At 38.7% G+C, this 22861-nt stretch overlaps 1 protein-coding gene across 5 annotated transcripts in view; it reads right to left on the bottom strand.

The window, feature by feature from the left end:
* Nucleotides 1–22861, bottom strand: part of NT5C3A (5'-nucleotidase, cytosolic IIIA) — a 72349-nt gene that overhangs the window by 11136 nt on the left and 38352 nt on the right. For 2 of the 5 annotated variants that reach the window (XM_039336822.1, XM_039336821.1), the window contains exons 2-3: nucleotides 15240–15346; nucleotides 11473–11571 (exon numbers count right to left, since the gene is read on the bottom strand). In XM_039336822.1, the coding sequence (XP_039192756.1) occupies nucleotides 11473–11571; nucleotides 15240–15341 (201 nt within the window). In that variant the 5' untranslated portion in view covers nucleotides 15342–15346. Of the gene's footprint in view, nucleotides 1–11472; nucleotides 11572–15239; nucleotides 15347–15782; nucleotides 15941–22861 lie in introns of those variants that run through there. The other 3 variants (XM_039336820.1, XM_039336823.1, XM_039336818.1) reach the window with 3 other exon arrangements.

Genomic DNA, 22861 nt, shown 5'->3' with positions numbered 1-22861 from the left:
TTCTACTACAGCCTACTGTGCTAGGCTTTCAAAAGGGGAAAATTCTGCTTTATCTTCGTGGATTACCTCATTGCTTAATATTACCATTATTATTAAAGGAGAGGTGGAATCAGAATATCTATATTTCACAATCTGTTGTAAATAAGAGACTATTTGTTACCTGTTCCAATAGCTCGCAGGCGCTGTTGTCAGCAGGGCCTAACCAGGCAGTTTTATTGGACTGTCTGGCTGTTTTGCCATTGCTATTGTCCAGAGCGCGGGAATTTCCCTCTCTGGCAACAAATCTGCGTATTATATTCCCCCATTCCTGGATATTTCCTATTCGGAATATCTAGTGAGCGATAGCAGACAGTGAAACTCCTCAGACATCGCAGGGTTCTGGAGTTCCCCCCACACAACCAAAATGCAGATCTTCTGAATTGAGTGTGGGGGGGAAAGAAAAAGGCTAAAACCAAGCATTTAACCACCAAGGAACCCTCCAAAGCTGCCGAGAGAGAGGCCTCGAGGAGACATCAGGCACTAGAAAAGGAGTTTTCCAGAATGCAAAGGCTCAGGTCCAGTGAGGCTGAAGTGGTTCCCCCTGCTTTACTGGACCGGTCCCCATTTGAGCCCCCAAGTGTGCCTACTTATGATGCCCCAAGGGCTTGGTCTCCTCAAGGGAAAACTGAACAGGTTAGTCCCGATTCCTCTCCTTCCCATCCTCCTCATATTCCTCCTCCCCCTCTCTCTCCTTGTGTTTCTTGTTTCCATCACTCAACAAGTTCCAGAGACCTCACATTCGTCCACAGTGGTTGGTCCTCATTCCACAGATCATGCCATGTGGGCAGAACAGTTTCAGAGTTACATGCATCAAGCATTCAACCATTTTATGGCTTCTTCAATGAGTCAAGAGTTTCCCCAGGCACCACCACCTCCGCCCGTACCTGTTTCACAGAAGGGACATGTTCAGATACCCGGTTCTGGCGCATCTGAAGCATCATCTCAATTAGGAGAAGGCGAATCGGTGGACCTGGAGTCGGATATTCTCATCTCTGAGGATGAGGAGGCGGCTCCGGACCCAACTCCCACAACGGGTCTCTTTGATCCATCCCTATTCAGATCTTTACTTCTGAAGGCCTGCACCACGGCCAAATTGGCCACAGAGCAGGAACCCAAACCATCTACCTCCGCTACACAGGAGTCCAATTGCAGAAAAGGTAGTAGAGGATAAACAGATTCCTTGTCCTGCCATATTTCGCATGACTGTGGAAAAGCAGTGGGCTTCATTGGCAACCTTGCCTTCTCCCAGTAGTACGGACAAGAAACTTTTTAATGTCTTGTCCTCCTTTGATTCTCTTATAGAGGTGCCCAAAGTGGACACTCTGCTCACCCCTCTTTTCTCCACATCCACAATTCCTGGAGACATGGCAGAAAATCTGAAGGTGGAGGATAAAAGGTTTGAATTTTCCTTTCGCAGAGCTCACCAAGCTTTGGCATGGGCTATTAAGGCAGCAACATCTTCGTCCTTCTTCGCAAGGACATCTATTACGTGGCTTCGTGAGCTACAAACTCAGATCTCCCCTGACCAGGTGCGTACTCACCAGACGCTAGGGAAACTGGTAGCAGCGTCGGAATATGTGGCTGACTCTTCACTACAGTCTGCCAAGTTTTCCGCTAGGTCCATTGCGGCCATGGTTTCTGCACGCAGACTCCTATGGCTCAAACACTGGAAGACAGATCTGAAGTCTAAGTGGCGCCTCTCAACGGACACTTATAGTGGGAAGCAGCTATTTGGAGCGGTTCTTGAACCGTTCCTGATAGAAGGGAAGGACAAGCGAAAGGTTCTGGCACATCCCTCTAAGAAGGTGGATAGAAGGCCACAGCAGGAATTTTGCAGATAGGCCTTTCGTGCCGGGGGCTCTTGGGAGGGCAGGCAGCCCTTTCGGAATGGGCAGACCTGGGATTGGTCCAGAGGTTCTCGCTCCTTCTCCCCCAGACAAGACGGCAACAGGATCGCCAAGGTTCTGGAAATAAAACCCAGTTCCAGTCCAAACGTCCCTTTCGAGGGGCTGGGGGGCATCCCTTCAGAAAATCCAAGTGACGCCAGGGTGGAACCTCCCATAGGGAGTCGCTTAGTGCTGTTCAGCGACACTTGGGAGGTCACCACAAACGACAACTGGGTGCGGGAGACCATAAGATACGGTCTCGCCTTAGAGTTCCTCTCCATTCCGTCAGACCATTTCATTCAGTGTCCCACCTCAAGAAACACTCAAAAGGCAGAACTAGTGTCCAAGGCCATCTCCCATCTTCTAGACATAGAGGCCATAGAACCGGTTCCACGGGACCAGGTAGGAAAGGGGTACTACTCCATCCTATTCGTGGTTCCCAAGGCCTCAGGAGGTTGGAGGGCAATTCTGGATCTAAAATGGCTGAATTACTTCCTAGCCTACAGGAGATTCAAAATGCAGTCCCTCAAATCAATTCTGGCCAGCATCAGGAAAGGGGATTTTCTCTGCTCCATAGATTTGATCGAAGTGTACCTTCACATTCCCATCCTCCCACAACACCGCAAGTTCCTCAGGTTTTGTTTTGCACACCGGCATTACCAATACAGGGCACTACCCTTCAGCCTTTCTTTGGCTCCTCCGGTATTTACAAAAATATTGGCAGTGATAGCAGCCCATCTCAGATTGGTGCCGGTGCGTATACAATATTACCTGGACAATATAATAATTCTATCCAGATCCTTCCATTCTGCCCAATCAGACCTGCAGACCACGATAGAGACACTGCAGGAGCACGGATTCTCAATAAATTTCAAAGAGTCACATAGTTCCTTCCACTCGAATCCTTCATCCAGGGACTATAATAGATTCTGTCCTGTGCAAGGTTCATCTCTCCCAGGAACGCAAGGACAGCATCAGGTCACTTGTCAACGAGATACGGAGAGAGAAGGTAATCTGTCTTGTCCAGTTGTCTCAAATACTGGGCAAGATGGTGTCCTGTCTGGGCATTGTTCCATGGGCCAGACTGCACTCCAGAGACCTCCAGTGGTTCTTCCTACCCTTCCAGAGATGGAACATGAGTGCCTCAACAAGGAAGGTGAGAGTTCCACACCACATCCTGTCGTCCCTCCTGTGGTGAACGTTTTCGGCATTCAAACGTTTCCCTATTCAAGGAACCTCCCAGACCCAAGCTGATCACGGACGCCAGCCTATTTGGCTGGGGGGCACATCTCCAAACTCACATGACACAAGGTCGATGGTCACAATCAGATTTCTCACACAATATAAATTGGCTAGAGTTGAGAGCAATACATCTAGCCCTACGTCACTTTTCCGACATGGTGGTGGGGGAACACATCCTGATAATGACGGACAACGTAGCAGCCAAGGCTCACGTAAACAGACAGGGAGGGACTCGATCATGGTCCCTCATGCAGGAGGCACTGGATCTGGGGCTGTGGGCAGAGTCCAACCTGAAGTCCATCTGTGTGGAGCACATATCAGGAGAGACGAATCGGCAAGCCAATTCACTGAGCAGAGCGACAGTCGATCACTCAGAGTGGAGGCTGGACCCGGCTCTGTTCCTAGAAATCTCGAGGCGGTTCGGACAACCGCAGGTGGATTTGTTTGCCTCGAAGACAAATTCCCATCTTCCAAGGTACTTCACCAGGTTCCAGTCGCTGGGGGAAGAGGGAATGGATGCCCTCTGCAGCAGGTGGCCGAAGGAACTGCTTTACGCCTTTTCCCCGCTTCCACTAATTCAGGCCACCATCCGCAAGATCCTTCTGGAACAGGCGGAAGTAATCTTGATGGTCCCACACTGGCCAAGACGGCCGTGGTTTGCAGACCTTGTGGATCTGTCAGTGTCCCCTCCATGGAGGATTCCGCTGAGCCACATAGCACTCAGTCAGGGGAATCTCCAACATCCAGATCCCCAGTGGCTTCAACTAACTGCTTGGCACTTGAGCGGGAGAGTTTAGTCAGACAGTCGTATTCATCCATGATACAAGCATCAAGGAGACCCTCTACTAATAGAATTTATGACGCCTCGTGGAGGAATTTTTGCCAATGGTGTATCACCAAGAATCTCAGACCTTTAAAGGTGACTATTCCTGACATCTTAGAATACCTTTTAGAAGGATTAAATAAGGGTCTTTCACATAGCACTATACGCAGGCAAATTGCGGCCCTGTCAACGGTCCTCACGTGTGACAACCTACATTCTCTGTCTCACCACCCCGCAGTTGCCACTTTCCTAAAGGGCGCAATCAACACTAGACCCCCTACGGTGCACCGATATCCTTCATGGGACTCACCCAAGGTGTTGCAAGCTCTTTCGATGTCACCGTTCGAGCCCTTAGGGTCTTGTTCATTTTATTTCCTCTCCTTGAAGGTTGCCTTTCTGGTAGCCATCACGTCGGCCAGGCGTATCTCAGAGCTGGCTGCTCTCTCGATCAGAAGTGATCTGTGTATGTTTCTGGATGTCAGAGTGGTCCTTCGATTGGACCCTTCTTTCATTTCTAAAGTCAATACATGGTTCCATAGGTCTCAAGACTTGGTCCTACCTAATTTTTGTCCTAATCCAACCCATCGTCTAGAACGACAATGGCATAAACTGGACATGCGCAGGGCCTTGCAACATTACATCAAGAGGACTGCTGCCTTTCGCAAATCGGAGGCTGTTTGTGTCCTTCCAATCCTCTTCCATGGGAAAGAAGGTTTCAAACTCTACCATTGGGAGATGGATTAGGGCATGTATTTCTCACACATATAGATCTCAATCTTTGCCAGTACCAAAACATATCACAGCACATTCCACACGCAGCACGGCCACATCAGCGGCCTGGTCTACACAAGCTTCGGTTGAAGAAATTTGTAGGACAGCGACTTGGTCTTCCCCCTCTTCATTTATAAGGCATTACAAGCTTGATAGGTTTGCTGCTGCGGAAGCCTCATTTGGCAGAAGGGTATTGCAGAAGATTGTCCCTTCCCAGGGGACACACGCCTAGACTGTCCCTCCCGGCAGGGACATGAGTGGCTTTGGTATGTCCCATCGGTGGATGCTACATCTGCATGCTGGAGAATGGGCGTTGTCTTACCTGAATGCCTTTTCTCAGCATGTAGATGTAGCATCCACACCCACCCTTAACAGTCAGTCTAGGCAGGTGTGATTGCAGGAGGAACTGTTGCGTCTGATTTGCTTCGCTTCATTAAAACTGGACAAGGACCGCCCCAAGGAGGCATGGCTGAACTTTGAACTTAGTCTCTGAGCAGGAAGGCTGAAATAACCATCGGTGGATGCTACATCTACATACTGAGAAAAGGAGTTCAGGTAAGACAACGCCCATTTTATTATTTATTTTGGAGAATTGATTTATTGGAAAGCAATACTATATGGAAATGTTTAATAGTCTTGTTTGTTCATATTTTGGAGTAATGTTTTTTAGCAATTCTTAGGGAGGGGGAGTGACTTTTTGGAGATCAATTAGGCTTTTCTAAAACTCTAAAAGTGCCTAACCAATTTTTCCTTTCACTATATAAGTGTTATGTGCTTCTGGCTACTTTCCTTCATGACTAATAATCAGCAAGACACAGTGAAGGCCTTTTGTTTCGTTTATTGCAATAAGCGGGGAGAGAAGCTATCAAAGCTCTCTCCAAAGTTTCAACCCACATCCCTCCTCTTTCCTCATTGGCTGAGGTACTATGAGGTTATACTCTTTCTGGCCACCTCCTACATATTTCTTGCTATATAATAAATCATACAACACATGTACATTGAAATTAGGAGATAATTTATGGAAGGTGTGTTAGTTAATATTAATCAACTAATTGCACATGCTCAGTTGTCTGAATTCTGCCCCCCCCCCATGACTTCTTAGAAAAATAGGTTCTTTCCTGTTTTGCTAGATATCTCCTCTTACAGGTCCTTCTCCCATTCTGAAGACCCAGATAACAATTTTGCCTATGGTGTTTCTCTTATATCCTCCCTTTATGCTATCCATTCCGGGTTCCCATCCACTGTACTTTCTTTAGTAGGCTTGTTTCTCCACTCAGTTAAGTTTCCACTGCAGCAAATTCAATTTTAAATTTCTATTTCAATATTAAAATTTGAAGACCGTTCACTTATTCCTATCACAAGGATCTGTAAATGTTTTTTTTTTAAATTAAGAATATGGTCTAATCACTCCTAAATTAATAAACCAGTATTCAAACCTAATAACTGTTTTACCAATAAATGTGGCCATATCTTTATATTCGGAACATTGCCAATTTTTAAAAAACATTTTCAATAAAGAAAAAGAGAAGAAATACAGAATTCTTTTGTTTCTATCCAAAAATTTGAGATGAATTTTGTAGGTAAATTAAGATGTAAGAGAACTTGAAATAAATCAAATTTTATATTAATCAAAACTTGTATTTTAAAAATATACTCCCTTAAAATCTGACTTTTAACAATAGCTGTATCTTTGTTACTTTTAGAGATAGTGTGATAAAATACAAAGTTATGACAACTCTATAAGAGCACCAAGTGCTGAGGTCATCAAGAGAGAAGAAATGATTCTTATAATGTCACAGTGGAAATTATGCTCCTTAACACTGGCAAGAAACTTCACAATGCATGTTTGAAAGGATGGAGCTTGCACTCTTAGATAACAGCACAATTTATATTATTTTGGCATCATCATGGCTAGCTGTAGATGACTCTTTCATTCTGTGATCAACATCCTATATTAGAACTTTTTATTGCAAAACTGAAAGGTCTATAAGAAATCATAACATTTTTAAAGCCACTTTTAATACTGTAGCATTCCTGTTTTTAGACAGGACCCAACCCTGTCGGTCATTTATAAAGTTATTAAGCAGGATGCCTTCAGTAATTGGGAATGGGGGCTATCATATAAATAATAATAATAATAATAATAATAATAATGATAATAATAATACAGTTGGACGGGACCTTGGAGGTCATCTAGTCCAACCCCCTGCTTAGGCAGGAAACCCTATACCACAGGTCGGCAACCCGCGGCTCCGGAGCCACATGCAGCTCTTTCAGCCGTCTCCTGTGGCTCCCTGTCCTAAGCCACCATGTGCAATCTGAAAAAAAAAAAGTGGGACTAAAAAAGTTCAACCAATCAATTCAAACTTCTCATGAAGTTTGAATTGATTGATTAAACTTCTTTGGTTTATGGGACTGCCACCAAACCTCTTTCCTTCTTCGGACTGCATGTGGTGGCCGGGAGGATTGCTGGAAAGGTATCCCTAGTAAGGCCGGTCTCAGAGTGCCTCTTCCCTGCCCGGCGGGTCTCCCCTCGCCTTGCTCCGCCACCATCTCTGTTAGTCAGGGGGCTTACTGGGGGTCTCTGTAGCTTCCCCTCTCTGCCTGTGCCTTTCAACCATCTCACAGAGAGCAGATCCCCATGGCCTCTTTCCCCTGCGGCGCCTGCCCGGCCCTTTCCCCACCTGCTGCACGGTCCTCTTGGTGTCCTCCCACTGCCGGCACCGCCGGTTGCACTGAGTGAGGCCAAAGAGGCAGTGGCAAGTGGGTAGCCGCGCCCCTTTGCCATCCTACTGCCGCCAGTCGCTCTGAGTGAGGCCGAAGAGGTGAGCGGGCAGCCGTGCCACTTTGCCATCCTCCTGCTGACACCGCCCTTGGTGCTACAGGAGGAGACCTTGGGCTGCGAGGGTGGCAGGGCCAGCAGTGGGTCGGGACTCCCCCTCATCCCCATGGCAGCATTCCCCGTTACCGGCGCGGCTGCCCATGGTGCACCCGGCCTTGGCACCCTCCTCCTGCGATGGCAAAGTGGCTGAGGACGCAGTGGGGGCGGCGGCCGGGCCAGGGAAGACCCCTGACAATGCTGCAGTGGCTGCTGCTGGAGCTGCTGCCTCCCGTCCTGCTCCCTCTCTCCACCAGTTCGGATGAGGACGCAGCGGGGGCAGTGGCCAAGGGAAGCCGGGAACCCTGACGATGCTGCAGTGGCCACTGCCGGGCCGCTGCCTCTCGTCCTACTCCCCCTCCCCGCCTGTTCGGCTGAGGATGCGGTGGGGGCCGGGTGGGGGGCGGCAGAGAACCCAGATGATGCTGCAGTGGCAGCCACTGGAGCCGCTGCCTCCTGTCTTGCTCCCTCTCCCCGTTCGTTCGGCTGATGATGCGGCGGCCGGGCCGGGGGCAGCGGGGAATCCCGACAATGCTGCAGTGGCTGCTGTTGTGCCACCACTACCGGAGCTGCTGCCTCCCGTCCTGCTCCCCCTCCCCGCCTGTTGGACGTTGTCTGATTTCGTTGTCTCTCTCCTCACCTGGAGAGAAAGGGAAAGAGAAAGAGAGAGAGGAAAGAGAGAAAGAGGAAAAAGAGACAGAGAAAGAGAGAGGAAAAAGAGAGAGAGGAGAGAATGAGGGGGAGAGGAAAGAGAGAAAAAGAGAGGAAAGAGGAAAAGAAAGGAAAGGGGAGAGAGAGAGGGAGAGAAAGAGAAAAAGAGGAAAGAAAAAAGAGAGAGGAAAGAGAGAGTGGGAGAAGAAAGAGGGAGGGAGAGGAAAGAGAAAGGAAAGAGAGACAGAGAGAGACCCTTTTGACATCTAAAATGAAGATAACACTGCATATATCCTTTTTCACCTTTATTTTATATATATACACACAAACATATATACATGCATGCATACATACATACATACATACATATATATTAAACGTAAAAAAGGATATATGCAGTGTTATCTTCATTTTAGATATCAAAAGGGTTTTGCGGCTCCCAGTATTTTGTTTTCGGTGGGAAAGGTGTTGCCTTTTGGGTTGCCTCCCCCTGCCCTATACCATTACAGACAAATGGCTGTCCAGTTTCTTCTTAAAACTTCCAGTGTTGGAGCATTCACCACTTCTGGAGGCAGGTTGTTCCACTGGTTAATTGTTCTAACTGTCAGGAAGTTTCTCCTTAATTCTAGGTTGCTTCTCTCTTTGGTTAGTTTCCACCTGTTGCTTCTTGTCCTGCCTTCAGGCGCTTTGGAAAATAGCTTGATTCCCTCTTCTTTGTGGCAGCCCCTGAGATATTGGAACCCTGCTATCATGTCCCCCCTTCGTCCTTCTCTTTGTTAAACTAGACATACCCAATTCCAGCAACCGTTCCTTATATGTTTTAGCCTGCAGTCCCCTAATCATCTTTATTGCTCTTCTCTATACTCTTTCTAGAGTCTCAACATCTTTTTTACATCGTGGTGACCAAACCTGGATGCAGTATTCCAAATGTGGCCTTACGAAGGCATTGTGAAGTGGTATTAATACTTCACGTGATCTTGATTCTATCCCTCTGTTAATGCAGCCCAGCACTGTGTTGGCTTTTTTGGGAGCTGCAGCACACTGCTGGATCATATTTAAGTGACTGTCCACTAGGACTCCGAGACCCCTCTCACAGTTACTATTGAGCAAGGAACCACCTATACTATACCTGTACATTTGGTTTTTCTTGCCTAAATGTAGAACCTTACTTTTTTCACCATTGAATTTCATTTTGTTAGATAGCGTCCAATATTCAAGTCTGTCCAGATCCTCCTGTATCTTAAGCCTGTCTTCTGGACTGTTGGCTATTCCTGCCAGCTTGGTGTCATCTGCAAATTTGATGAGTTCCCCATCTATCCCCTTGTCCAAATCGTTGATGAAGATGTTGAAGAGCACTGGGCCTAGAACAGAGTCCTGGCGCACCCCACTACACACTTTCCTCCATGTAGATGCAGTTGCATTGAGGACCAAACACTGAGTACAGCTGGTCAGCCAGCTATGAATCCATCTGGTGTTGATGCTGTCTAATCTACATTTTTCTATCTTATCAAGTAATAGGTTGTGATCTACTTTATCAAATGCCTTACTGAAATCCAAGTAAATTATATCCACAGCATTCCTCTGCTCCACTAATTTTGTCACTTGGTCAAAGATTGCAATAAAATTTGTCTGGCATCTTATCTCCTGAATTATTGTTGTTCCTTGTATTTGGGATACTATTGATTATATTGTTCCACTGTCATGTTTATATTATTTATTCAATTTTTAATATTAATATTTTGAAGATTAAGATCAGATGACAGGTAAAACATCTGTGTGTGCCTTTGTGATTATTGATTTCTTGCAGTTATGTGGACAAGTCCCTGTAGTTCTCTTGGCAAGGATTTTGGAAGTGGTTTTAACACTGCCTTCTTCTTAGGGCTAAGAGATCACTCAGTTGGCTTTATGCCAAGGTGGGACTTGAACTTACAGTCTTTTAGTTTCTAGACTGCTGCCTTAATCACTAACTTGTCTCTCGGAACAACATAAAATATATATGCTTATTATACAATCAACATCGCAGCTAAACCAAGAAGGTCTTTTATATTAGTTCTTTCAGAGTTATTTTAAAAACCAGAAGCATGATATTAAGCCATAACACATTTGACTGGATTTATTTAGTGTCCATACGAACCAGCCACTATGATGTGTAAATCTTGGTGTAAAGCTGAATTTAGGATTCCTTAATCTTTTTGACCGTGAAGGCATGGAAATTAAAAAAAAAAAAAACATTTTCCAGAAGATAATTTTGTGAAGTTGTTACCTATAATCCCTATTAGGCCCCACTTAAGCATCTGACTAGCCCCTTACTATTTTATTTTCCAAAAATGCCTTTTCACTTTATGTGGATCCCAGAGTCATCCTTGAAAACAGAAATGAGGAATATTTTTTGCTTCCCAAACTAATTTAAAAAATAGACAGAAAGCCTTGCAGAGGCATATAGAAGTAATCTCTTTGTATGATTGAAGTAAAGGAATTTCTAAGTACAGTGTCCTGCATATCAATGATGCCTACAAATAAACCAAGGAAGACTTTTCAAAATATAGTTAAAAGGTAAAAATGTAAATATTTAATTTAATTTATAGAAGTATGTATTTGTTACTACCAACTTTTTAACTTAAAAAAACTCTAGATGCAGCCTACATTTTTCATTTCAGTTTCATTCACAATTAATGACCTGCTTGTTCATTTGGAGATTTATCAAGCTACTAAAAATGTGTGTGCTTTAGTGCAATTCTATAATTACACCAAAGACATAAACTGACTCAATGATATAAATTCAGATATAAATGGAATCATCTCTCTCAGGGTCAGTTACAGTACATCATAGTTTTATTCTCTCTCTCCACACACACACACACACACACACACACACACACACACACACACACACACTTTGTGTATGTATATATACACACACATAAGATCAAGCACAGCATGAATGACAGAAATAAAGGAGTGTCATTAGATATAATGTACTCACTGATGCTTTGTTGGAGAGTCAGAGCAAAACTTACATACTAAATAAACTATCATGGTTTATATAGGATAGTTTACTTAGTAAATATAATCCTGCTTCATACTGGGCTTCAAAGTGAAACAGGAAAACAGCTGATCTAGTCTATGATGAAACCAATTAGCATTTTATGTTCTTAATTTTTATAATAATGTTTGCTCTTTACTTGAAGTTTGGCAGCTCCTCCTTTGATGAGACCACAGATAATTTCTTCTACCCTTTCTGGATCTTTGATATGGACAGTTTTCTTCTGAAATTCTGGCATCTGAAAAAAGTAAAAAAATGGGTATTAATTTTTACACATAAACATTTATCAAGATAAGTAAAAATAAGGAAAAATGCTATCATAGTATAGAATGTAAAAATTAAACTACTTTCAAAAAGGAAAAGTAGAGGACATATTGATTCAACATGGGCATAAATTATACAATCAACCTATCTTTTACAGAACGGATGGGATAGTTATAAATATATTAAAATTTCTGAAGATATCAAAAATAATGTTGGTGCTGATGTTACCAAAATGGTGTATGCAGATATATCAATAATACAATTTCACATGGCAATTTTAAATATAAAAATATTTACAAACATAAGATTACTATTGATATTTGGATTCAATTCTAATTTATTATGAGTGTGAGTACAAGTCCGAATATTCACATCTTCCTGGATTTCATTCATAATTCTCTATATATACCATAAATATACCATTTATTTATAGTACACACAATAAATACTATATTATACTACATACCTAACAAATAACATAAGAGAAAATCAGTAAGTCAAAAAAAAAAAAAGAATTCAAAATCCTATGCTTCAAGCAGGTCTTCCAAGAAAAGTGCACATCTCTATTATTTGCTTCAAATAGGAGTGACAAACAATTAGATTATTAACATGATTATTGCCGAATAAGAACATGCATAATACTATAATGGCATGATAGGAATATCCTTTGAGGAAGAATGACATACTTCTTGCTTATCCAACAATTAATTGGCTTATTAAATTTAGTCCTAGACACGTGCATAGCTATGACTAAGTTTAGAAATATCTACTGACATAGGTATAGCTAGCTGTAGTCATTCCTGCTTTGCTGGATGTAGGAAAAATAGATATGTAGTTCCATAGGGTCAGCTCTGTATTTCTTGAAAAATCTTTTTAGAAGATTTAAGAACTTTAAAATTATGTAAAAGTAGTAGAAATTTATTCAGATTATGGATACATTATAAAAATCTATATGAAATCTATATGATGATTTATATTTGCATCTGTTACGATTTAACATCCTATAAAAATATTCGTAAAAATACAATATTAGTGTTATTCCTGAATATTCATGCAGGCTTACTCTGGCATTTTATTTTTATTACTGCTTTTCAAAAATAATAGATAAAAAGCACACTTGTTGTTTAGAGCCACAATTATGAAATAATCTAAGTAGTATTTATATAAAACAGTGTAGTGTAAAAACAAATTGGAATGAGATGAGAGAAACATGACCATTGGCAGAACTCAATGAAAGCTTTAGCACAGAAAATGCATAACCTTTCAGTGATGTCTTTCTAAAAATAACATAGCATACAGTTTTAAGAAAGATAAACACGGTTTATGATACTAGTTTTTTGAATTCTCTTAATAGATAAACATCCAAATGCCTAAGTATTTTCAAAATTCTCTGTCCTTAAATAATTTCCCCTCTGGCATAAATACATGAAAAAGAACCTATTTTAACTGATTCTCATAAAAGTAATCTATAAAACTTTGTCTCCCTATATTGATTTAATTGATTTACAGTTTTATCAGTAGACTACATTGTCATAAAATATATCTTTTTAAAACATTATTTATCTTAATGGAATAGTACAATAGTACATTATTAGGTAAAGTATTTTTCTGGAAAGGTTCAATTGTCGTATATTTCTAAACAGTAAGATGAATTCATGTTTTCTGTTCAGTAAATTGCTTATAACAATTATTTCAGTATATTGGTGTTTCCTACTTTCCTGGTTACTGAATCATTGACTTCAATGGTTAATAATACTTCTGATTGATTTGGAGATGTAATCTATATACAGTTCATTAAATCACTGCATTTCCCTATCTTCACCTCATTTTTCTAAACTGATAGGAAAGTACATAGGAAATGGTAAATTTGAAACAAGTGTGTGATCCTAGTATTGCTAACTCTAAAATATATTCTAATTGTTAATGTAGCCATAATTGTCAAACACTAATATAGAGCAGAGACTATCATTTGTTGAAGGGACAAGGTTTTACTTTATCTCCCCAAATTCCTAGAATCTTAATTTTTAGAGTTTGCTAACAGAAACATATAGAATTTATTCTATCATTACAACTTCCTGAATTACTTTATTAATTGCTACAAGAGTGGTAAAATTAGATAGAAATGAAAAGGTAAAAATTTAAAATAATAAGTTTCCTAAGTCACTTAGAAAATACCATGCATTTATATAAGAAAACTATGTTTTTTTTAGGTAATAAAACCACATGTTCACATGAAAAAGTAGGTTAGTGTATTATGTTTTTGCTGAAATTGTTAACTTGTTTGAGAAACTCGGAAGAGATTACTGACAAATTATTGAGGAGCAGATTAAAAAAAGAGTATGGAATAAATGATGACTTTTTTCATACTTCTAAGAATTGCTGAACCATCTTATTTGATTTTTACCACACCTTTCCCACTCTGCACTCTCAATATTCAAATAGATATCAGCTTGTAGTAGCTGCCATATAGACATTTTTCAATGGCTTAAAAAATATAATGTTACAAAGGTAAATAGCTTTTATTCAATTTCTTGCCCTAGTATGCTCTTTAAATTTCAATTATTCCAGATGTGGGATAAAATACTGGAAACCATGGTAATAATCACACAGAAATTTACTTTACTTTCTAAATGTATTTAACTTTCAGATTATATTTCCATCTTTAAGGAAATATGATCAGAACTGAAATCTCAGATCTACTCAGCTTTCAAACTGATCAAATACAAGTTTTATGTTTATTTAAACTAATAACAAAAACTATTAAAAGATTAAATTTCCTTCAATGAAATTTAAATATAATAAATATCTCATTTAAGAATCTCTTTCCAGCTACAAAACCACTATGAAATATCTATAACAGGTATGTCAAACTGCCGGCCCATGGGCCGGATGCATCATGCCGAAACTGTGCCCAACCCATTACCGGCAATGGAAAAAAAGTCGTGATATGTCACGACATATCATGTGATGTTGCGAGTTTGACACCCCTGATCTATAATTTTAACATAGTTCCATTTTTACACTAAACCATAGATTGGCAAAGGAAAAAAAATTAATGTAACCATCCAGTTAGCTTTCATAAGACTTGATGATAAACCTGCAAAATTTATGTTCTAGATTATATTTAGAATTGTTCTTTAATTTTTTTATATTTGTTAACAAATGAAATTATTTTTGGGAGAAGAATGCAGTTCCAAGATCTTAAAATAGGATAAATATTACTTTGCCAATCACACACATAAAAGATATATCTCATTTTTTTAAACCACTGTTATGATGCAATGGATGAAATATAGTTCAGATTCATTTGTAAAGTCCATGAGTGCAAACTAATCTAAACAAAATTGGATGGATTTTATACTGTAAATAAATAAAAATATTTATTCAATATTTTATTATTGAATAAAAGGATGCATTTATACTAAAGAGAAAGATGGTTGCTAAATGTTTTGAATTTTTCTAAAGAAAATTTTCACATTTAAAAGAACTGTTTAGCATATTATCTGATGAAACTAAACCCTCTAGATTTGCAACTCTGTTGAACTTTGCATCTGCCATGCATACAAGAATATGCCGAAGTTTAGTAATTTTAGGATAAGAAGCTTGTCAGAATTTTTCTTCATTTTTTTTTAAAGTAGGTACCTGTGCGCTGACTTTAAGGCACCTTTGCTTCTTCGGTTCTTGATCTTTTCTTACTGCAACTGCACAGATGACAAGCAGACTCCAGAGATGCAGGGCTTGCATACAGGCTGCCAACAAAAATCAAGCGAATGGCTTAGGAAATGGTCTGCTATATTATCCAATCTTCAGAATTAGTCTGTATAAACATGGTATATAGGTCTATCTGAATAGCTCCAATTATATGAGTTTTATAAATATTTCAATAGTTCACCATTTTTCAAACACTACCAGAACAGTCTTGTGTATGTTTATTCAGAAACAAATATATACTTCCCTTAATAGAGTTTATTTCCAGGAAATTTATATTGGAGCACAAAGTTAGCTTGCAACCCTACAGTGCTTATTCTTTCTACAATATAAACCCTACTTAACACAATATGAATTGTTTCTTTGTTAAGGAACACAGAACTCTCCTGCACAGTATTCAGAATTTAAGACAAGCTATCAGATAAAGATAAAAAACAGCACAAAATTAATTCATTAGTATTAACTTGAAAACAATACCTCTGTTTACAATTCACCTCTTGGCTTGTGAAAAGCACAGCTGCAGCAATGAAAAGAATTTTTCAGCTCAGTAAACACGAATATAGCAGCACAAGGTGCAGCTGAGGGCGTTTCCAAAAGCAGCTTGACTAATCCCTGGGCAAAAAAAAAAAATCCCAAGTCTTGTGACGTATATCAGGAAGGCAGGGCTCAACAATCTAGCTTGTTAGATTGATAGACGACCTACTGGGATACCGACAACAGAAGCTCAGAACCAAAAACAGTCTCATAGACAAATAGAGCAGGAAAGGGGGGGGGGGAGGAGATTGTTATAACACAAGCAATCTGAAATCTGAAAGACAGAAATCTGAAAGGTAGTTACAAAACAAAAGTAATTTTTGAAGAAAAAGAATGGGCAATAGATGGGAAGATTTTGGATTATATACTTTTCATTATATTCTACAGATCACAAGTCTATAAAAGTGCATAAAACAGTGGTGGAGAGAATTAATAAAATGAAAATAGCAGAACCACCATGTCAGAAAGCAGAATTAAAATTTAAAATTATCTGACATATTTGTATCTAAGATGCTTATGAAGTTCAAGGAAAACTAAAGATGCAGCAAAAGAAGCACCTCAGCTGATTTTGAAATAGTTTAACTACATTTGTTAAGTGCTTTGAAAAGTGAATCAATGTCAGACCAAATCTATGTCAACTACTAGGCATGATAGCATGAATAGGCACCACAAGATTTCACAGTGAGTTGGAATTTAGAACTGTAAATAGTGGAAAGACATGTATCTTATGAGCATTTCATAATGGAAAAGTCCCTTCAAAGCTATAGGTTGAATAGAGAGGAATATTTTTTTAAAGACTGAAATTGTGATGAATTCCAACTGAGAGCAAAGATGTTTAACAAGTGATAACTACACTACAAAATTAGTAAACCCCAGATGGATTTGGATTAGATAGTTTCCCCTTCAAGGAATAATAAAATGATGATGGGAAAGAAAGGGGGCAACCTAGTTTTGTTTTGAAGCTATTTTTTCATAAAAACTTGGCTTAAATGAGGCTGCCAGCAAAGACTTTAATGTTTTACCTCAAAGGAAAAAATGAAGGCTTTTCTTCCTTGTCAATGTTTTCATATTTGAGATACACTAGAATTAACTGTATTCTAGTATTGTTTATTAAATAAATTGGGATAACTGATGAGTTCATCAAATCAAATATGTGCTAGGAGTTTAGGCTTTTAACAGATTCAGGATTATCTTTTGGCTACTATACTGGCAATCCTTAATGGTTCATTTAGTGATCATTCAAAGTTACAACGGACCTGAAAAAAATGACTTATGACCGTTTTTCATACTTACGACCACTGCAACATCACCATAGTCATGTGATCAAAATTTAGATGCTTGGCAACTAGTTCATAATTATGATGGTTGCAGTATCCCAGGGTCATGTGATCACCTTTTGTGTTCTTCTGACAAGCAAAATCAGTGGCGAGTCAGATTCACTTAATAACCATGTTACTAACTTAACTATAGTGATTGACTTAAATTTACAAGAATGATTGTAAATTGGGGCAAAAATCATTTAACAAATGTGTTATTTAGGAACAGAAATTTTGGGTTCAATTGTGGTCATAGGTTGAGGACTACTTGTATTCTAGACTTTATGTCAATGCCTTGCCCTGAATTTGTTAGAAAGCTATTGGTCCAACAACAAACCTGGAGGATTTCAAAAGAAAGAACTCTAGGCGAGTCTAAACCTGACCAATCTGCAATTATATCCAATGAGAGATGCAATAAATCAATGTCAATACTTCCTTATGTAAATAAATACTAACTTGGTCTATGAAAAAAATCCATCAGTTTTAAAAATATAAGTTTAATAAGGGAATGATGCCACACTAGAATATAACATTTGGGGAAGTTAAGACTTTAGAATCGCGACTTCCGGTGGTCAAAGCGGTGGAGATGGCGGCTACTTTGTAGCCGTCCTCCTGAGAAGGTGTCAGATCCGCGGAGCACAGCGTTTACCAGCTGGCCCGCGGCTCGCAATCCCCTTCCCGGGCGAAGGGAAGGGGTAGAGATCGCATGAATAGAGGTAGAACCTCTTAACTCTCCCTGGATTTTTATTTTTAGGGGGGTAGAAAGAGGGTTCCCTCGGAGTTCATTGCCTTCTCCGCCTCTCAGCTGTCTTTGTTTCTTCGGAAACAAAGCGAGACGCCGCTACCATCTCCGTACTTAAAGAAACCGTGAGTAATCTTAAACCGGACAGAACTGTTTAAAGGATTTTATTTATAGTTTAGCTTTATTTTATTTTTTTTAGTTTATTTAGTTTATTTAGTATCTGCTGATTTTTTTTTATTTTTTTGAGCTTTCTCTTTTTTTTTTGGGCGGAAAAGTGAGAGTGAAAGTAAAATGGCGTTTTGAAAGTTTTTTTTCCTTTAAAAGACGGATCGGCTGAATTGTTGTTTAATACTGCTTTTTTTTTACTTTTTTTACTTTTTTATTCTTGGGGACTTTTAGATTGATCTTATTTTATTCTATTTTATCTTATTTTTAATTTTTTTTTGGATTACTTATTTTTATTGGTATTTTTAAGAAGAAAGGAAGATAAATTAAAATGGCTTCAAAACGACAACCAGCTACTGCAGCTTCTAAAGTAACTTCTTCTCCTGCTACTTCTACTGTGCAACAACAACTTAAAATAATACCCTCAGTGCAGCAACCTAAATCTACTCCACCTTCACCTCCCCCATCTGGCACATCAGCACAAGACATTAAAGAAATAATGGTAAGTGCTGTCTCACAGTTTAGGGAGGAAATGAAACAACTTTTGGACCAGAATAAATCTGAAACTAAGGAGGAAATGAAGAAAGAGATGAAGGAGCTTTTAGAACAGAATAATGCTATTTTGAGGGATGATATACTTCTAGCTCTATCTGGAATGGCCTCAGTGGTTGTGAAGCTGGACTCCAGAGTAGAGGAAATTGAAGAAACAGTTGAACTTTTGGATTATAAATTTCAAGATATGGAGAAAAAAGTGGAGACTTCACAAGATGATATTCTTATGTTCCAGTATAGACAGATGGAATATGCTTTGAGAATAAGGGGTCTGAAAGAAGATAAAACTCAAGATTTGATGGAAATGGTGATTAATGACTTGGCTGTTATTTTGAATATTGATAAAGAAGAGTTACGTGGGGATGTGGAAAGAATTTATAGAGTTAATTCTTGGATTGCAAAACAGAGGAATTTGCCTAGAGATGTGGTGATATATTTTGCTAAGAAGTCTTTGCGAAATCAGATTCTACAAACTTTTTATAATAAAAGATTTCAGATTGCTGCCCAAGATATTATTATTTTAAAGGAAATTCCACCTAAAATTTTAAGAAGCAGAAAAGATTTTGCTTTTTTAGTAAATGAACTTAAAGCAAGACAAATGCCATTTAGATGGGAGATTCCGATGGGCATTGTTTTGAGCCATGCGGGGACACGTTATAGACTTAATACAGTTGCTAAAGCTAAGGAATTTTATAAAACGGTCCTGGGAGCAGGCTCTCCTTTGCCCATGATGCATAAAGTCTTGAGTGACAAAGAGATGGAACAGAAATCTGAAGGTACAGGGATGATGACTGCTGGACAGGTGGTATGGATGTCTCAACCAGAGGTTAAAGAACAGAGAATGACCCGTGCAGCACATAAACGTAAAGAAAAAGAACAACAGAAAAAAGAAAAAGAAAAAGAAATTGAAGAATCTACTCAGCAAATTGCTTCAGTGCCGGTGGGAGGAGCAAGACCCAAAAGCTCTGCTACATATTCATCAGCAGCAGAATTTGAGCGGATCTTCTCCAGGCTGAAGGCCAAGGGAGATGGCAAAGCTCCTGTCCTGGAATGTTAATGGATTAAACATTCCTCAAAAGAGAAAAAAAATTTACCACTATTTGAAACAACACAACAATGATATTATTTGCTTGCAAGAAACTCATATTACAGCTAAAGATCAAAAATATTTAAATAATCCTCGCTTGGGATCTCATTTTGTATCTCCCGCCCCTGGGAAGAAAGGGGGTGTGGTAATCTATGTTAAACAGAATTTATCTGCTACCTTGTTAGAATCAGATCCTTATGGAAGATATGTTATGCTTGAACTTGGTTTATATGGCAAGAAAATTCTTATTGTGGGGTTGTATGCACCAAACCAGCAACAGGAGCAATTTTATAGGTTACTACATCAGAAAATAACTTTGTTGGACTATAGATCTGTGATTTTAATGGGAGACTGGAATGGTGTCTTAGATATACAAATGGACAAAAAAGGCTCTTCTACCTTTTTTAAACAGGCTAAATTACCTAAAGCCTTTTTTGATATGAAAGAAGATTGGGAATTGAGAGATTATTGGCGTGAACGTAATCAAGAAGAAAAGGATTTTACGTTTTTCTCAGATAGACACCAATCTTTCTCAAGAATTGATTTCTTTTTGATCACAACAGATTTATACAACAGGGTGAAGAATGTAAAAATTTTTCCTAGGACATTGTCCGATCATAGTCCAGTTTGGATGGAACTGTTTGTAGAGAAGGAAGATAGGAGATCCTGGAGGGTGAATGAGAATTTATTTAAACAAGAAAAAAATGTTCATAAATTAAAGGAATGTTTAAAGGAATATTTTACTTTAAATATGAACAAGGGAACATCAATGTCAATGGTCTGGGATGCAAGTAAAGCTTTTATGCGTGGTATTTTGATAAAAATGAATAATTTGCATAGACAGAAACAGATTCAGAAACGGAAAGACTTGGAAGAGGAGATTAAATTAAAAGAGAAACTTTTAATTTCAAATCCCTTAGATGAAAAGATTAAAGGAGCTTTAAAATTGTTAAAAACACAATTTAATATGCTGATGGCTGATCAAGCTGCAACTAATTTGCTATTTATGAAACAAAATACATTTTGTAATGCTAATAAACCAGGGAGATGGTTGGCTTATCAGTTAAGAAAAAAACAGAAACAGAGGAATATAGATAAAATAAATTATAATGGTAAATTGGTTTATCAGAAAGAATTGATTAAGAAATCTTTTTTAGAATACTATCAAAAATTATATAAGGGTACTAATATTCAAATTACAGATATAAATAATTATTTAGGCAAAGTTAACTTTCCTAAATTAACAGAAGATCAGGAAAAAAAGATTAACGGTTTAATTACTAAGGAAGAAATTGTTACAGCTATTAAACAATTGAAATTGGGCAAAGCGCCGGGTACGGATGGGTTGACATCTATTTATTATAAAGCTTTAGTAGAAGAGATGATTCAACCGTTGTGTGAACTGTTTAATAATTTATTACAGGGGTTAGAGATCCCTCCATCCTGGCGTAATGCATTTATATCATTGATTCCAAAAGATAGTCAAGATCTTACTTTGCCTAAAAATTATAGGCCTATATCTCTTTTAAATGTGGATTATAAAATTTTTGCAAAAATTTTAGCTAACAGGCTTATGGGGATCTTGCAGCAGTTTATACATAGGGATCAATCGGGTTTTATAACTGGAAGGTATATGAAGAATAACGTTAGACAAATTATTAATTTATTAGAGTATTTAGAAAAGAATAACCAAGTCTCTGCAGGCTTGATATTTTTGGATGCTGAAAAAGCCTTTGATCAAGTGAATTGGCAGTTTATGCTGTGTTTAATCAAGGAGATGAATTTTGGACAAAATATATTACAAGTATTATCCAATATATATCAAAAACAGACTGCTCAAATTATTGTAAATGGGGGTTTGTCAGAGGCTTTTGTAATAGAAAAAGGAACAAGACAGGGATGCCCGTTGTCTCCGTTATTGTTTGTTTTAACACTGGAAATTTTGTTGATTAAAATTCGGGAGTCTCAAGAAATAAAAGGAATAGAAATTAATAAAAAAGAATATAAATTAAGAGCCTTTGCAGATGACTTGGTTGTTACTTTGTCTCAACCTGTTTCTTCGGTGGTGAAATTATTACAATTGATTCAACAATATGGACGTGTTTCTGGCTTTAAAATTAATAATAATAAGACCAAAATATTAGCTAAAAACATGACTAATGGTGATAAACAGGCTCTAGTTAACTTAACAGACTTTGAAATTGTTGATAAGGTAAAATATTTGGGGGTTACATTATCTGCTTCTAATGTAAAATTGTATAAAAATAATTATGAAAAGCTGTGGATGGAGGTACAGAAGGATTTAAAAAACTGGAATAATTTACAGTTATCCCTTATGGGCAGAATTGCAGTTATTAAAATGAATGTCCTGCCAAAGTTTATTTTTTTGTTCCAAATGTTACCTATCTTAAAGAACGAACGTAATTTAGATGAATGGCAAAAAGGTATTAATAAATTTGTTTGGGCAGGGAAAAAACCAAGGGTGAAACTTAAAATAATGCAAGATTTTCGTGAGAGAGGTGGACTCAAGGTACCAAATATGAAATTGTATTATGATGCTGTAGTATTGACATTGATTAGCGATTGGGTGAATTTAACAAATACAGAAATACTTCATTTGGAAGGCTGGGACCTATTTTTTGGATGGCATGCCTATTTAATATTTAATAAAAAAGTGGATTGGGTTTTTAAGTCTCATATTATAAGAAACTCTTTGCTAAGAGTGTGGAGAAAGTATTATAAAAGTGACTTCAAAATACCATTATGGGCTATACCTCGGCATGCCATAGAAGGTATAAGGAAAGGGGTAAATATGGACAAGGTCTCTTACGTACAGTTATTAAGATGGGATGGCCAAGACTGGCAGTTAAAATCTTTGGAAGAATTAACACATGAAAACTTAACTTATTCATGGTTCCAATATAGACAAATAGTGGATAGATGGAAGATGGATTGTAAAATGGGCTGGCTTAGAGAAGATGAAATTTTTTTAAAACAAGTAAGAGATCAAAGGCCAACCCATATTAAGAGAGTTTATGGGGTTTTAGTGGAATTAGATTCAGAACTTGAACTAGTTAAAGATTGTATGATTAAATGGGCACAGAATATTGGTGAAACGATTTCAATGGATACTTGGGAACTTATTTGGATAAGAAATGTT

The sequence above is a fragment of the Crotalus tigris genome, unplaced genomic scaffold (assembly GCF_016545835.1).
Source record: "Crotalus tigris isolate CLP2741 ecotype Arizona unplaced genomic scaffold, ASM1654583v1 scf7180000017666.379230911805:20528666, whole genome shotgun sequence".
In the NCBI taxonomy this organism is placed as follows: domain Eukaryota; kingdom Metazoa; phylum Chordata; class Lepidosauria; order Squamata; family Viperidae; genus Crotalus; species Crotalus tigris.
The sequence above is the reverse complement of the archived record's forward strand: the minus strand, read 5'-3'. Positions and strand labels throughout refer to the sequence as shown.